This window comes from Dendrobates tinctorius, unplaced genomic scaffold (genome assembly GCF_039654945.1).
Source record: "Dendrobates tinctorius isolate UK_male_01 unplaced genomic scaffold, ASM3965494v1 ptg000006l, whole genome shotgun sequence".
NCBI classification, from domain to species: domain Eukaryota; kingdom Metazoa; phylum Chordata; class Amphibia; order Anura; family Dendrobatidae; genus Dendrobates; species Dendrobates tinctorius.
This window is the reverse complement of record NW_027361674.1, coordinates 18382218-18397599: the sequence shown is the minus strand read 5'-3', so window position 1 is coordinate 18397599 and position 15382 is coordinate 18382218. Positions and strand designations below refer to the sequence as shown.

At 48.2% G+C, this 15382-nt stretch overlaps 1 protein-coding gene across 4 annotated transcripts in view; it reads left to right on the top strand.

Moving 5' to 3' along the window:
- The window catches only part of LRRC9 (leucine rich repeat containing 9), a 234531-nt gene that overhangs the window by 33795 nt on the left and 185354 nt on the right, over positions 1-15382 (top strand). For all 4 annotated transcript variants that reach the window (XM_073571244.1, XM_073571255.1, XM_073571252.1 and 1 more), the window contains exons 5-9: positions 4748-4811; positions 11549-11619; positions 12650-12832; positions 14107-14262; positions 14928-15139. In XM_073571244.1, the coding sequence (XP_073427345.1) occupies positions 4748-4811; positions 11549-11619; positions 12650-12832; positions 14107-14262; positions 14928-15139 (686 nt within the window). The remainder of the gene's footprint in view (positions 1-4747; positions 4812-11548; positions 11620-12649; positions 12833-14106; positions 14263-14927; positions 15140-15382) is intronic.

The window sequence follows — 15382 nt, the reverse complement described above, 5'->3', positions numbered from 1 at the left end:
TATTGCCAACACCTGTTAGGTGCCACAGGTAAGTTACAGGTGCTGTTAATTACACAAATTAGAGGAGCATCACATGATTTTTCGAACAGTGCCAATACTTTTGTCCACCCTCTTTTTTATGTTTGGTGTGGAATTATATCCAATTTGGCTTTAGGACAATTCTTTTTGTGTTTTTTCATTTAAGACAAATTAAATGAAGATAATACCAAAGAATTTGTGTTTGCAATCATTTTCAGGAAGAAACTGAGTATTATCTGACAGAATTGCAGGGGTGTCAATACTTTTGGCCACAACTGTACTATCCCTCTCTGCACTGCATATACGGGGAACAGAAAACCAGAGAGCAGACTTTCTGAGTCGCGCCCAGCAGGGCTGTGGAGTCGGTAAGCCAAACCTGCGACTCCGACTCCTCAATTTCCCTTACACCGACTCCAACTCCGACTCCGACTCCCACACATATTGCTTATATTTAAGTGAAAAATTTATTGTAGTACAATGTGAACCTCAGACATTTAATCATTTTTATAATCAAGATATTTAGATAGAACAGAATATATATTGGTGTACTACCCGGCTTTCATTCTTTTTGGTACAGATACGATATGGATAGACAGATATGGATAAATGGATATATAGATAGAGCAGATTTCTAATCTGCTTTTGCTATTGAAAACATTATCTATGAGCTCAAAAAACCTTGCAGGTGATGCAGTTTTTTAAAAAGCTGATCTGCTTTTGCAGCTGAAAAACGTATCCTCAAAAAACACAGGAAAAACGCTGTGTGTGAATGTGGCCTTAGATCAGGAATATAACAGTCATTTATAGGACATTTCATAACTTTACCAAACTCCTATGAAAAAATATTCAGCACATCCTGCATTGAATTACTGTACCCAATTTATTATATATTTTAGGAGTCGGAGTCGGTCCATTTTATACCGACTCCAACTCCGACTCCGACTCCACCAAAATGAGCACCGACTCCACGACTCCGACTCCGACTCCACAGCCCTGGCGCCCAGTTACGCCAGGGAGAATGGGTCCTAAAACAGTCCATTTTTCGGCAGATTGTAAAAATGTGGGGAACCCCAGACATAGATCTGTTTGCCGACCACAAAAACAAAAAAGCGGAAGCATTTTGTCCCCTTGACTCCAGGGGAAATCCCCGGACCCTGGATGCGTTTATGATTCCGTGGACACAGGGCCTAATGTATGCCTTTCCGCCGACCATTCTCATCCCGGCAGTCATAAGAAAAGTCAGAGAGGACAAAGCAAGAATGATACTAATAGCCCCCTTTTGGCCAAAAAGAACGTGGTTCTCCTGGCTGAGAATACTGTCAATAACCGACCCTTGGGTCCTACCAGATCTCCCGGACCTACTGTCTCAAGGACCAGTTTTACACCCTCGGGCAGTGAACCTCAATTTAACAGCATGGAATTTGAAAGGGCACTGCTGAGGGGAAGGGGGTTCTCCGAAAACTTGGTTTCTACACTACAAAAGAGTAGGAAACCGATCACAACTAGAGCCTATGGGAGAACTTGGAGGAAATTTCTGTCCAGCTCTGGGGCAAGGGTTCAGGATGGAGTCCAGATTGACAAAATTCTCGAATTTCTGCAAAAGGGTTTAGAACAGGGGCTGGCGACTAACACACTGAAGGTACAGATAGCGGCTCTAGGTGCCCTTTATAACCAGGACGTGGCACGCAACCCTTGGGTAGCACGGTTTATTAGGGCCGCAGCCAGGTCTAGACCAATAATTACCCAGAAATTACCATCATGGGATCTAAACCTAGTTCTATCTGCACTAACAGGGCCCCCATTAGAGCCCATCCAGTCAGTACCCCTAAAAACCCTGTTATTAAAAACTGTACTTCTAGTGGCCCTAACATCCGCTCGCAGGGTGAGCGATATTCAAGCTCTGTCAGCAATGCCACTGTTCACTAAAATCCTAGACGATAGAGTCATATTGAAACCTGACCCGGCATATCTACCTAAGGTAGCAACACACTTTCATAGGTCCCAAGAGGTAGTCCTTCCTTCCTTCTGCCCAGATCATAGGAATAGGGGAGAGGAAAGATTTCACACCCTAGATATGAAGAGGTGCCTAGTTCAGTACTTAGAGGCCACCAAGGGATGTAGGAAGGAAGGCTCTCTCTTTGTGTGTTTCCTGGGACCTCGGAAGGGACTCAAGGCATCCAAGAGCACCCTAGCAAGGTGGATAAGGGATGCGATTACCGTGGCGTATTCATCCAGTTGGAATACCATCCCGGAGGGTATAAAAGCTCACTCTACAAGGGCAATGGTGACCTCATGGGCAGAAAGATCAGAGGTATCGATAGAACAGATCTGTAAGGCAGCCACCTGGTCAACACCTTCTACGTTTTTCAGACACTATTGTTTAGATCTAGCCTCTACGTCTGACCTGACCTTCGGGAGAAGGGTCCTTCAGGTGGTGGTCCCTCCCTAAGCAACCAATCTCTGAAATTCTCTCCGTGGTGCTGTCATGGGTGAGAGAGAATAGCTTAGTAACTCACCGATAACGGTGTTTCTCGGAACCCATGACAGCACCCGCTTTTTCCCCCTTTCACGTGTGCAGTGAGCACGGTTTACTGTGTGTAGAGTGTTTCCGTTTAGACACAGTGCTTCTTCATAATATGCAATATTATAATGTTATGTACAGTGGGGCAAAAAAGTATTTAGTCAGTCAGCAATAGTGCAAGTTCCACCACTTAAAAAGATGAGAGGCGTCTGTAATTTACATCATAGGTAGACCTCAACTATGGGAGACAAACGGAGAAAAAAAAATCCAGAAAATCACATTGTCTGTTTTTTTTTCATTTTATTTGCATATTATGGTGGAAAATAAGTATTTGGTCAGAAACAAGCAATCAAGATTTCTGGCTCTCACAGACCTGTAACTTCTTCGTTAAGAGTCTCCTCTTTCCTCCACTCATTACCTGTAGTAATGGCACCTGTTTAAACTTGTTATCAGTATAAAAAGACACCTGTGCACACCCTCAAACAGTCTGACTCCAAACTCCACTATGGTGAAGACCAAAGAGCTGTCAAAGGACACCAGAAACAAAATTGTAGCCCTGCACCAGGCTGGGAAGACTGAATCTGCAATAGCCAACCAGCTTGGAGTGAAGAAATCAACTGTGGGAGCAATAATTAGAAAATGGAAGACATACAAGACCACTGATAATCTCCCTCGATCTGGTGCTCCACGCAAAATCCCACCCCGTGGGGTCAGAATGATCACAAGAACGGTGAGCAAAAATCCCAGAACCACGCGGGGGGACCTAGTGAATGAACTGCAGAGAGCTGGGACCAATGTAACAAGGCCTACCATAAGTAACACACTACGCCACCATGGACTCAGATCCTGCAGTGCCAGACGTGTCCCACTGCTTAAGCCTGTACATGTCCGGGGCCGTCTGAAGTTTGCTAGAGAGCATTTGGATGATCCAGAGGAGTTTTGGAAGAATGTCCTATGGTCTGATAAAACCAAACTGGAACTGTTTGGTAGAAACACAACTTGTCGTGTTTGGAGGAAAAAGAATACTGAGTTGCATCCATCAAACACCATACCTACTGTAAAGCATGGTGGTGGAAACATCATGCTTTGGGGCTGTTTCTCTGCAAAGGGGCCAGGACGACTGATCCGGGTACATGAAAGAATGAATGGGGCCATGTATCGTGAGATTTTGAGTGCAAACCTCCTTCCATCAGCAAGGGCATTGATGATGAAACGTGGCTGGGTCTTTCAACATGACAATGATCCAAAGCACACCGCCAGGGCAACGAAGGAGTGGCTTCGTAAGAAGCATTTCAAGGTCCTGGAGTGGCCTAGCCAGTCTCCAGATCTCAACCCTATAGAAAACCTTTGGAGGGCGTTGAAAGTCCGTGTTGCCAAGCGAAAAGCCAAAAACATCACTGCTCTAGAGGAGATCTGCATGGAGGAATGGGCCAACATACCAACAACAGTGTGTGGCAACCTTGTGAAGACTTACAGAAAACGTTTGACCTCTGTCATTGCCAACAAAGGATATATCACAAAGTATTGAGATGAAATTTTGTTTCTGACCAAATACTTATTTTCCACCATAATATGCAAATAAAATGAAAAAAAAACAGACAATGTGATTTTCTGGATTTTTTTTTCTCAGTTTGTCTCCCATAGTTGAGGTCTACCTATGATGTAAATTACAGACGCCTCTCATCTTTTTAAGTGGTGGAACTTGCACTATTGCTGACTGACTAAATACTTTTTTGCCCCACTGTATATACTTTTGTTGTTAACTAACCTGGAGACCCTCTGATGCTCTGTAACCAACTGGGGGCGGAGGAGAGGCGCCGCCTTTTTATCTGTAGGTTCCTGTCCTTGATGGGCGGACCCCCTCTCTCCGTGGTGCTGTCATGGGTTCTGAGAAACACCGTTATCGGTGAGTAAGGTATTCTAGGATCATACGGCATCTCCGAGGTTATCTTAAGGGATATTTTACTTTATGAAATGGGGAAGACAAAAAAAAACCTTAAGGATCACATCCTATACGAAAAAAACCTCAACCAAAATCAGAATCCCATAATTAACTTTGCATAACTTGTTTTATAAGCTCTGTACAACTCTTCCCTGCTGCATACACAAGTACATTGATTTCCGAATTAATAAAATTATTAATCCTGTATTATTCAACTACTCAAATTTCATTTCCTTTTTTATCCGCTGTATTTTCTTTCTTTTTAGGGATTGGAGACACTGCAGAGTCTTAAAGAGCTTAATCTGGCCGGGAATTTGATACACTCAATCGGTATGTAAATATAAACTGCGAAAAGACTGTTTTCCATAGTTCTCCCAATTACCGTTCTAGCTGTAATCACACAATCCTTTTAATCCTACCTCTAGCAGGAAAGTAATACGGTAAAGCTGTGGATTAATAGGTGCTACTGTGCGTATAATCACACGATCGGTGTCCTGGGCTGTTTAGAAAATGGATACAGGAACCTTTACTGGAGCAGAAAGTGCAAGCAGGGTCATACATAGGAGGCAAATAGCAAAATCCGGTCTTACTGGAGGTTTTGCTTATTTCTTTTTCCACCTCCTTGTTTGCAAACATTGAGGCGTCAGCCAGTTTATCACGTCATCTGCGGATACCTCGTAGGTTGCTCCAATAACACTCGAGCCCTTGGATGCTAAGGAAAAGGAGCTGGGATTGCAAATATTAACTTATTTACCTAAGTATATAGAGGAACCTACACTGCTATGTTATGAATGTGCGGATTCCACAATTTTTTATATGCAACTTTTTATAACATTTTTGTAAGCTGCGACTTATTGCATTATTACTGGATCAGACTTGCTCCTGCATGGATTCTGATAAAAGTAGTTTTTCTCCTTCGTCTCATTGGGGGACACAGAGACTGTGGGTGTGTGCTTCTGCCGTCTGGAGGCCGACACTAAGTGTACAAAAAAAGAGTTAGCTCCTCCTCCGCCGCATACACCCTCGCCCCTAGGCCGGGCGTAACTCAGTTTTTGCTTAGTGTCTGATGGAGGCACACGCAGTCTGGAGTTCCAGACTAGGTTTTTTTTTTTTTCTTTTTCCCTTTTTTTCTATGAAGATAAGATAGGGGCGACGGATCCTATAGAGAGGATCCGATCTCCCCAAATCACCAACGGGCGACCACGTGTGAGTAACCCTCCACGTGTCCTCTCCCGCACCGAGGGACACATCTGGGACTTTTTTCCAGACATCTATTTTTTATCGAAAGAGGGGCAACGCGTCCTGATTAGAGGACTCGGTTTCCCCACAACTTCATCAGGCGCGTGTGAGCAGAACCAGTGGTCAGCCTCCACGTTGTTCCTCTCCTACTACAGCAGTATGGAGGCCCCGTCCACCCCTTGGTTGTGAGTCCAGGGGGCTGAATCGGAGGCGCAGGTGAGAGCGGGAGCGGGGGCGGCGATAGAAGTGGGGAAGAGGCCGCGAGTAAAACCGACAGAGCACCCCCCCCCCCCCCCCCCACCCACCCCCCGAGGTGGTCCTGCTCACCTTTTCTTATATGGGGCGATCTGTTCCTGCAGCGCACCGCAAGTTGGCGCTGGTGACCCGGGCTCCGCACGCCGCGTGTATCGCCGGGGGCTGGTGGAGCGCGGCCGGGGCCCCACTGCAATCGCGCGAGGCAGCGCGCCGACTTCCGGTGGTAGCCGGAAGTCCCGCCCGCTGACTTCCGGTGGTAGCCGGAAGTCCCGCCCGCTGACGCGGCGGTGGCAGGCGGCGAATGCGGGGACGCGCGATATAGGTTCCGGAGAGTCTTCCGCCCTAACGCCTCGCATCCACGCAGGGGTACTGCGGACAGGAGCCGGTGGGTGAGTGTAACTCCGTTTTGGAGAACCACGCTGCTTGTCACGGAAGAGGTTACCCTCCTCCTCCTTCTACTCTGCCTTCAGCCTGTGCAAGTATGTCTGCCAAAGGGAAAGCTCACTCTTTCCTTTACGCGGTTTGCGTGTCCTGTGGGGTCAGGCTGCCAAAGGCACAGGCGGGTAAATATTGTGAAGCCTGTGAGTCGGAGCGCGCCCAGGAGCCCCCCACTGTTTCTGAACCCAGGGGTCAGGACCCCCCGGAATGGGCGGTGTCCTTATCGCAGTCTATGCTGTCCCTTACAAGGGCAATTGAATCCCTTCAGGGCCCGGGCAGGAGCAGGGAGGGGGGTCTGCCAGCGGAAGAGAGCTCGTCCTCGTCTCAGGACCCTCCAACCATTAGAGGTCGCTCCAGTACCAGGCAAGCTCATATCAAGAGGGTTCGTTCCCCGTCGGCCGGACCCTCCGGGGCTTCGGCGGCGGGTATTAGGGCATCCCGTTCCCCGTCTCTGAGCTCTGGGAGCGATCAGGATGAAGGAGAGGAGGAAGAGGCCTGGAATCTAGAAAGTCTGGGGTTCCAGGATTCGGTGGACAGTCTCATTGAGGCAGTCAACCAGACATTAGAGATCGAGGACGATGTGCCCACAGTCTCAGGTCACAAGGTCTCTTTTAAGAAATCCAGGCGACCACATAGAAGATTTGCCACGCATCCGGAGTTTGAGGAGCTAGTCCAGAAACATAGAGATCACCCGGATAAGCGTTTTGCAATGCAAAAAGCGCTGCAGGCAAAGTATCCGTTTCCCCCTGAGCTCCATAAGGCTTGGGTAGAGTCGCCAGTAGTGGACCCTCCGGTATCACGTTTAGCATCAAGATCGCTATTGTCGATACCCAGTGTTTCCTCTATAAAGGACCCAACTGATCGCCTCATGGACGGGCTTGCCCGCTCGGTATATGAAGCAGCAGGGTCGGCTCTGGCCCCCTCCTTTGCGGCGACTTGGGTGGCTAAGGCCATGGTTTCGTGGGGGGACGCTCTGTATAAGGCCCTCCAGGACAGGGATCTCCCCGCGGAGGTCTTAGAAGTGGCAAATCAGATGTCAGGAGCAAGTGATTATCTTGTCAGCGCCTCACTAGACGCGGCCGAGTGCTCGGCGGTGGCGGCGGCGAATGCGATCGCCATTAGGCGTGCATTATGGCTGAGACTGTGGAAAGCGGATTCTATCTCTAAAAAATCCTTAACCTCATTGCCTTTTCAGGGCAATCGACTGTTCGGTGAGAAGCTGGATAGGCTTATCTCAGAAGCCACAGGGGGTAAAAGTAGTTTCCTTCCGCAGCAGAGAAGTTGCCCGGCATTCAGGCAAACGCAGAGGCGTTTTCGCCCCTTTCGTAGCCCCTGGGGGGGGACTTCGGCCAGGGCGTACTCCTCCGCAAACGATGGCCAGAGTAGGGAAAAACAAGTCTCTTACAGGGCCAATCCGCTGGGTAGAGGCCGAGGCCATTTACCCAGAGCGAAGGGGGCCAAGCCCCAAAAGCCTCCAGCTAAATGACTGGAGGCACTCCGTACCTACGGACGACAGAGTGGGCGGACGCCTACTAAGGTTCAGCCACGTTTGGGTCGCAGTGACACGCGACACTTGGGTGGCAGAACTTGTATCGTCCGGGTACAAGATAGAGTTTGTAGGACGGCCACCTCAGCGATTCTTCCGTTCGCGACTTTCCAAAACAGATGCGCAGGCAGAGAGTTTGTTACAGGCTGTAACATCGCTACAGCACAAAGGGGTCATCGCCCCAGTGCCGCAGGGCGAAGAGTCGCAGGGGTTTTACTCCAATCTTTTTTCGGTCCCCAAAAAAGACGGGACTGTGAGGCCGGTTCTGGATCTAAAGATCCTAAACAGATTCATCAGGGTCAGGCGATTCCGGATGGAATCCCTCCGCTCGGTCATTGCAGCCATGGATCCAGGGGAATTCCTGGCCTCAATCGATGTGCAGGATGCATATCTGCATATTCCGATATTCCCCCCACACCAGAGGTTCCTGCGATTTGCGATCGGAGGACGTCACTTCCAATTCGTGGCTCTGCCCTTCGGTCTGGCCACTGCCCCCAGAGTCTTTACAAAGATAATGGCGGTGGTTATGGCCATCCTGCATGCACGGGGCATAACGGTGTTACCTTACCTGGACGACCTTTTGGTAAAGGGGCCGTCGTTTCAGGAGTGCCAGGACAATGTCAGTATTACTCTGGATACCCTGGCCCGTCTGGGCTGGCTGATCAATTGGAGCAAGTCGTCTTTAGTTCCAGCCCAAAAAATCGTGTTCCTGGGCATGATTTTCGACACCTCCCGGGGGCTGGTGATCCTCCCTCAGGACAAGGCGCAAAAAATCAAGCAAGGGATACGGAACCTTCTACAGCCGGGCTCCAGATCCATCCGGTATGGCATGAGTGTTTTGGGCAGAATGGTGGCGGCGATAGAAGCAATCCCGTTTGCCCAGTTCCATCTCCGTCCGCTTCAGCATGCGCTCTTGACAGCATGGGACCGGAGGCTGCTGTCTCTCAGTCATCGGTGCAAGTTGTCTCCGCTGATACGGGGTTCACTCCGGTGGTGGACTCGCGACTCGTCTCTGGTCCAGGGGAAACCCTTTCCCCCGGAACAATGGTTGGTGGTGACGACCGATGCAAGCCTGCAAGGTTGGGGGGCAGTTTTCCAGAGTCACATAGCCCAGGGGCGGTGGTCCGTTCAGGAGATAGTTCTCCCGATCAACATTCTGGAGATACGGGCAATACGATTGGCCCTACAACATTTCCAGTGTTTCCTGAGACACCGGCCGGTGCGCATCCAGACGGACAATGCGACAGCAGTAGCATATGTCAACCATCAAGGGGGCACGCGCAGCCAGGCAGCCATGCGCGAGGTCGGACTGGTACTACGTTGGGCGGAGAAGAACCGCGTGGTAATTTCAGCGGTGCACATTCCAGGAGTCGAAAACTGGGCGGCAGATTTTCTCAGCCGACAGGGGGTCGCGGCAGGGGAATGGTCCCTGCACCCCGAGATCTTTCAGCAGATCTGCCAACGGTGGGGGACACCAGACGTGGACCTTATGGCATCCAGAGAGAATGCCAAAGTGCTAAGGTTTGTCGCTCGATCCCTCGATCCGCAGGCAATCGCAGCAGACGCGCTGGTGCTCCCGTGGAGCCAGTTTCGTCTCCCGTACTTGTTCCCCCCGCTACCGCTGCTTCCAAGAGTTATCAGGAAAATAAGGAGAGAGAAGGTTCCAGCAATTCTGCTGGCCCCAGATTGGCCCCGGCGGGCCTGGTACGCAGATCTGGTCCAACTAGTGGTGGACGTACCCTGGCGTCTTCCAGATCGGCCGGACTTACTGTCCCAAGGGCCGATCTGCCATCCGAACTTAGGGGCCCTGTGTTTGACGGCGTGGCCATTGAATCTTGGCTGTTAACACAGGCAGGATTCAGACGCGATGTGGCGGCCACGATGGTGAGTGCCCGAAAGCCTTCCTCAGCGAGGGTGTATCATCGGACTTGGGAAGTTTTCTTCCGTTGGTGTAGGGATCGTGAAGTGGCTCCTCTGGTTTTTTCGATCCCCAACGTACTGGCTTTTCTACAGGCAGGGCTGGACGCAGGGTTGGCCCCGAGTTCCCTCAGAACGCAAATCTCGGCCCTGTCGGTACTTTTCCAACGAAAAGTCGCTTCCGTCTGGCAGGTTAGGACGTTTATGCAGGGGGTCGCACATTTAGTACCCCCCTATAAGGCGCCGACGGAATCATGGGACCTGAATTTGGTGCTCAGAGTCCTTCAGGAGGCCCCTTTCGAACCATTGCAAGAGGTCTCCTTACCTTACCTGTCCAGAAAGGTCGTTTTTCTAGTAGCCATAACGTCTATTAGGCGGGTTTCGGAATTGGCGGCCTTATCTTGTAAACCACCGTTCCTAACCTTTTATAAGGATAAGGTAGTTTTAAGGCCAGCTCCCCCCTTCTTGCCGAAGGTTGTGTCTGCATTTCATATCAACGAAGACATCGTCTTACCCTCGTTTTGCCCGGCACCGGTGCACAGGGTAGAGAAGGCTTTGCACACCCTGGATCTGGTAAGAGCTCTTAGGAGGTAGGTGACAAGGACGGCGCCATTCCGCCAGACAGACGCTCTATTCGTGGTTCCAGAGGGTCGGAGGAAGGGGCTCGCTGCGTCCAGAGCGACTTTGGCCAGATGGGTTCGCCTGACGGTCCAAGAAGCTTATCAAATCAGTGGCACGCCGGTTCCGGCAGGGATCAAGGCTCACTCGGCACGGGCAGTGGGTGCCTCATGGGCACTACGACACCAGGCTTCAGCGGAGCAGGTATGCAAAGCAGCTACCTGGTCCAGTTTACATACGTTTGTCAAACATTATAACGTACATACCCAGGCATCCTCGGATGCAAGCCTGGGAAGAAAGATTCTCCAGGCAGCAGTTGCGCACCTCTAATCAGGGGCGCAAATTAGCAGGGATTGGGTGAGCTAAGATCCCGCCCAGAGGACTGCTTTAGGACGTCCCACAGTCTCTGTGTCCCCCAATGAGACGAAGGAGAAACATGGATTTTTGTGAGTACTCACCGTAAAATCCTTTTCTCCGAGACGCTCATTGGGGGACACAGCACCCACCCTATCAGCCAGTTGGCATTTACTTATTTTGAGTTTTACAAATCCTTGTACAAGGTTTAGGGTGGCCCCCTTTTTCAGACATATAGTTTCTTGCCTGAGTTTAAGGCGCGTTCTCCTACTGCTTATGCACTAAACTGAGTTACGCCCGGCCTAGGGGCGAGGGTGTATGCGGCGGAGGAGGAGCTAACTCTTTTTTTGTACACTTAGTGTCGGCCTCCAGACGGCAGAAGCACACACCCACAGTCTCTGTGTCCCCCAATGAGCGTCTCGGAGAAAAGGATTTTACGGTGAGTACTCACAAAAATCCATGTTTCCCATATATCTCCATCTGAATGGAGCCAAGGATGAGCATGCGAACCTCTGCTCCATTTGTATGGAACTGCTAGAAAAAGCCCAGTGCTTCCTCCGCCAGAACCCTGTTCTTTGGGCCCCAGGGGTCAGACCCGCAGCGATTACTAAGCAATACTTGATCCTATAAGTGAGAGATCCTTCCCTATTGTGTAAGTTTTATGTTCAGAGTGTCTTTTTTTTTTTTACTTTATTGCAAGGAAACTGCCTGGATCCAAATATTCACCTGGAGAGATTAAATCTGTCTGGTAATGAAATATCTTCTTTTAAGGTAAGTGTGAACCTTTTGTGTGTCATTTCGATATTAATGTATTTATTACTTCTCCACACAAGCCACTATACTGCTATACAGATGGGATTTGTACGTTAGAGTCTTTTAATGAACTGAAAAGAAAAAAAATACATCACTTTTTCTTTTAAAAATAGAAAAAAAATCAAAACTCAAATTGATCTGTAAGATAGCTTTTTAATTTAGTCAATAAAACAAAGTTTACCACTCATACACCATCACATCCGTTTTTTTTTAAGTATAGGTTTTGCAGAGAAGCTTGTATTAGAGGTAACCTGCCATGTGAAGAAACGCTATTAACCTGCAGATATGGGGTTAATCTACCCGCACTTGGACCCTCACGCTTAGACCCCCGCTGCCAGGAGGAAACTAACTTTATTCCTTTTGGCAGCATTTGGGTTTCAGTCATAGGGGTTGTGCCGGCATGGCTTCAGTCACTGCTCTGTGTATGGAGAGCAGCAGCTGTAACTGCACCCTCAGCGCTAACTGACAGCCAGCCCTAATGCTGAGCGAGCTGTCAGTCGTGATTATAGCCACCGCTCTCCATACACAGAGCGATGAGTGAAGTCACTCCGGCGCCGCCGAAACCACATCTGTAAAACGAGACACATGACATACAGTCTTGCTGACATTGTGTTTGGTCCGTTAGACACATACGCTAAGGTATCCTCCTATGATGAATCCATTGGACAGTGGACAAAATGCAAAAGAAAGTATATGGCACAGCATACTTTTTTGCAGTAGCCCATACAGTACATAAAAACCAAAAAAGACATGCCTTTGAATATTACCCCAATAAAAAGCAAGGAATCTTTTGAACAAATAGGGCCGATGGCTACAAACGGCTACTTACATATACTGTACATTGGGAGCTTTCCCGGTGCATACGCCAAAACATGTTCCTCTTGTCAGTATCATCCAGTTTTGTTTTGTTTTTTTAAACCATGCAATGTAAAAAAGTGAGTGACTTTTCCAGAATTGGTTTAACTGGTAGTTGTTTCTTTTTCATAAGGAGATCACGAATTTATCCAGGCTGCCAAACCTAACGGATTTAGGCCTAAATGATCCCCAGTACAGTCCCAACCCCGTCTGCCTTTTGTGTAATTATGCTACTCATGTGTTATATCATATACCTCGGCTGCAGAGGCTTGATACATATGATGTATCCCATAAGCAAATCAAGGATTTAGCAGAGGTAAGTCATTCTCTAAGACGTAGCAGAGCGCAAACAGTTTTCTATTGCTTTAATCTGTATCCCAAAGGTGAATAAATGGGCAAGAAGTGGATCTTGCCTTTTCTCTCTACAAGCTGCACATGTGGAGTCTGATTGGAGGAGGAATATAGAGGTACAGGCATAGTTATATGTAACTATATGGGGACCCTAACACAGATAAAACCACAATACGGCAGTGTTTAGTGTAGCTGATAGAAAGGAATATATCACTATAGTATGTAGGTCTTTTAAAGGGAATCTGTCATGTTTAAAATGGTATCAGCGAGCAGGATGTTATAGAGCAGCAGGAGATGATCAGATTGATATATATTGTTGTGGGAAAAGATTTAGCAAAACTTGCATTCTATTCATTGATTTCCCTGGTGTTTGTATGCATAGGAGTCCAGTGGGCGGTCCTACTAGTAGAACCGCCCACTGGACTCGTGGTCAAGCACTAGGGATCTTAACGCAAGCCTCCGGTCCGGATGAGGAGATCTTGAGCAGTACAGACAGATTACGTTTTTTGCGACAGGGCAACTCGGTCAGTAGTGCAGCAGTATCAGAGAGGCAGGGCGCTGCAGTAGTGAAACCAAACTGATGTAGCAGAGCTGAGCAGCAGAAATGGATTAGTGAAGGCTAGATGTAGCAGTACTGGAACAGGGGAGTTGTCACAGTGCAGACCAGCTGTAGCTGAGCTGGAAGAGCTGAGTGGCAAGAATGGAGACAGGATAAAACAGAGCTAAGCCACGGAGTAATGGAGACCATTCAGCAGATCTGAGTAGTGGCGACTTGTGTAGCGGCAGGAACATCATCTAGCAGAAGACCCCCACTGTTTAAGTAAAGTTTTAGTAGCCTGGCACCATGATGCCATCAGAGACGGGACTGGCAAGTGAAATGGAGCGATGTAGTGTCGGCGCTGAAACCGGGGCACTTTATGAACACTAGGACTCCTTAGAAACTGAACAGGATTCGCCTGATCCGTCTCAATGTCGCGGACTGGTGTGAGGGATCCTTTGATTCATTCCTGAGTCTCAACACAGCAATGAAAGGGTTTATTTTCTACCCCCAATCTGACACTTTGGGGGGCTGTAAGGTAAATGTAATTGTACATGTTAATATCGGTCTACGAGGCTAGGTCTGCAGGAAACCACACAGCCAAAATCTTTGGGTCATTGGTTAGTGACTTGCCGGGACGCCTTTATTTTAGCATTGAATTGTAGCAAATTTAGGGTCACCTCAAATTCTACAATTTATAGTCTACAGTGATGAAAAAACTGATGTATTATAACATGCGAATGAAGACCGTCCACAGGCAACGGAGAGAAGAAAAAGAAAAGCTGCAAGAGCTAAAGGTGAAATTGGACCAGGCACCAAATGACAGGATGAAACGACTGATTTTCCAAGTAAAAACTGTAAGTACTGACAGGCTGCTCCGCTTTAGTCTTACACAGGCATCATCTGTATGAAAATAAATTCATCTTGTTACTTTTTGATGGGTGGACATTGGTGACCACCATGTGACTGCTGCAGCCAAAAATTTGGCTCTGTGTTCTTGAGCCATCTGCAGGCCTACTGAGCAAAGTGATTGGTTGCAGCGGTCACGTGCTGTCGACATAACTCATACTAAAATTAGTGCATTCTACACCATCAATATACGTCGGTGCTTGTCATCCTTGCTCTGTCAGTTTCATTCACCGGCAGCATGCCGACACGTTATTTTCTAAGGACATGTCCTGCTTTGGTCAATTATGCAGACAGAAAGGGTCAATAAAAAAAAAATACAGACAGCACACCCATGGTGTCCATTTTTAACTGTTTGCTATAGAGAGTTTAGAAAACCTGCATTTTTTTTTGTCTGTCTGAGAGAATATTGGGTGACACAAGCATGGTAAAAAGGGGCACATGGACCAAAATTGACACATATGGGTGAAAAGAATGACTGGGGATTACTGTATAAAACCCCAGTCTTGGCTTTTGCCCCATCTACGATTCCACGTTGCAAACTGGACTGCATGGACCGGTCCGTTTCAGCCTTCCAAAGCATGATATGTACATGTTATTTTCTTGTTCTTTGTAGCTAGAAGGAAGCCTACCAGGCGATGACCTACAAGATCAAAATGAACACCAGAAAAACATTTCCAAATCTTACGATCTTATTGAACCACAGAGAGATATCGAGGACTCACGGGAAAATGAAGAAAGGAACAGAAGTGACCTGAAAGAGCGGACATGCCGAAAGCTGTGTGCCCTGAAAGAGCGAATACAGTTCTGGACACAGAGGATGGATACGTGAGTGCCGGGACGGAGATATCCGCTCATTATCAACAGCCCAGTGGTTACATTCACCAGCAGCGTTATGTGGTATTGGGTAGAGAGCAGTAGCTCCTCGTATAAGGAAAAGTGCAGCAACTTTCTAAAATAGTAGACTTCCTGTGGTTATGATCTCTCTCTCTCTTCTCCATGTAATGTCAGTGTCCCTAGTTGTCCAGGACTGATGACTGAGGACTGTTAACGTCAGTATAACTGGTGGTC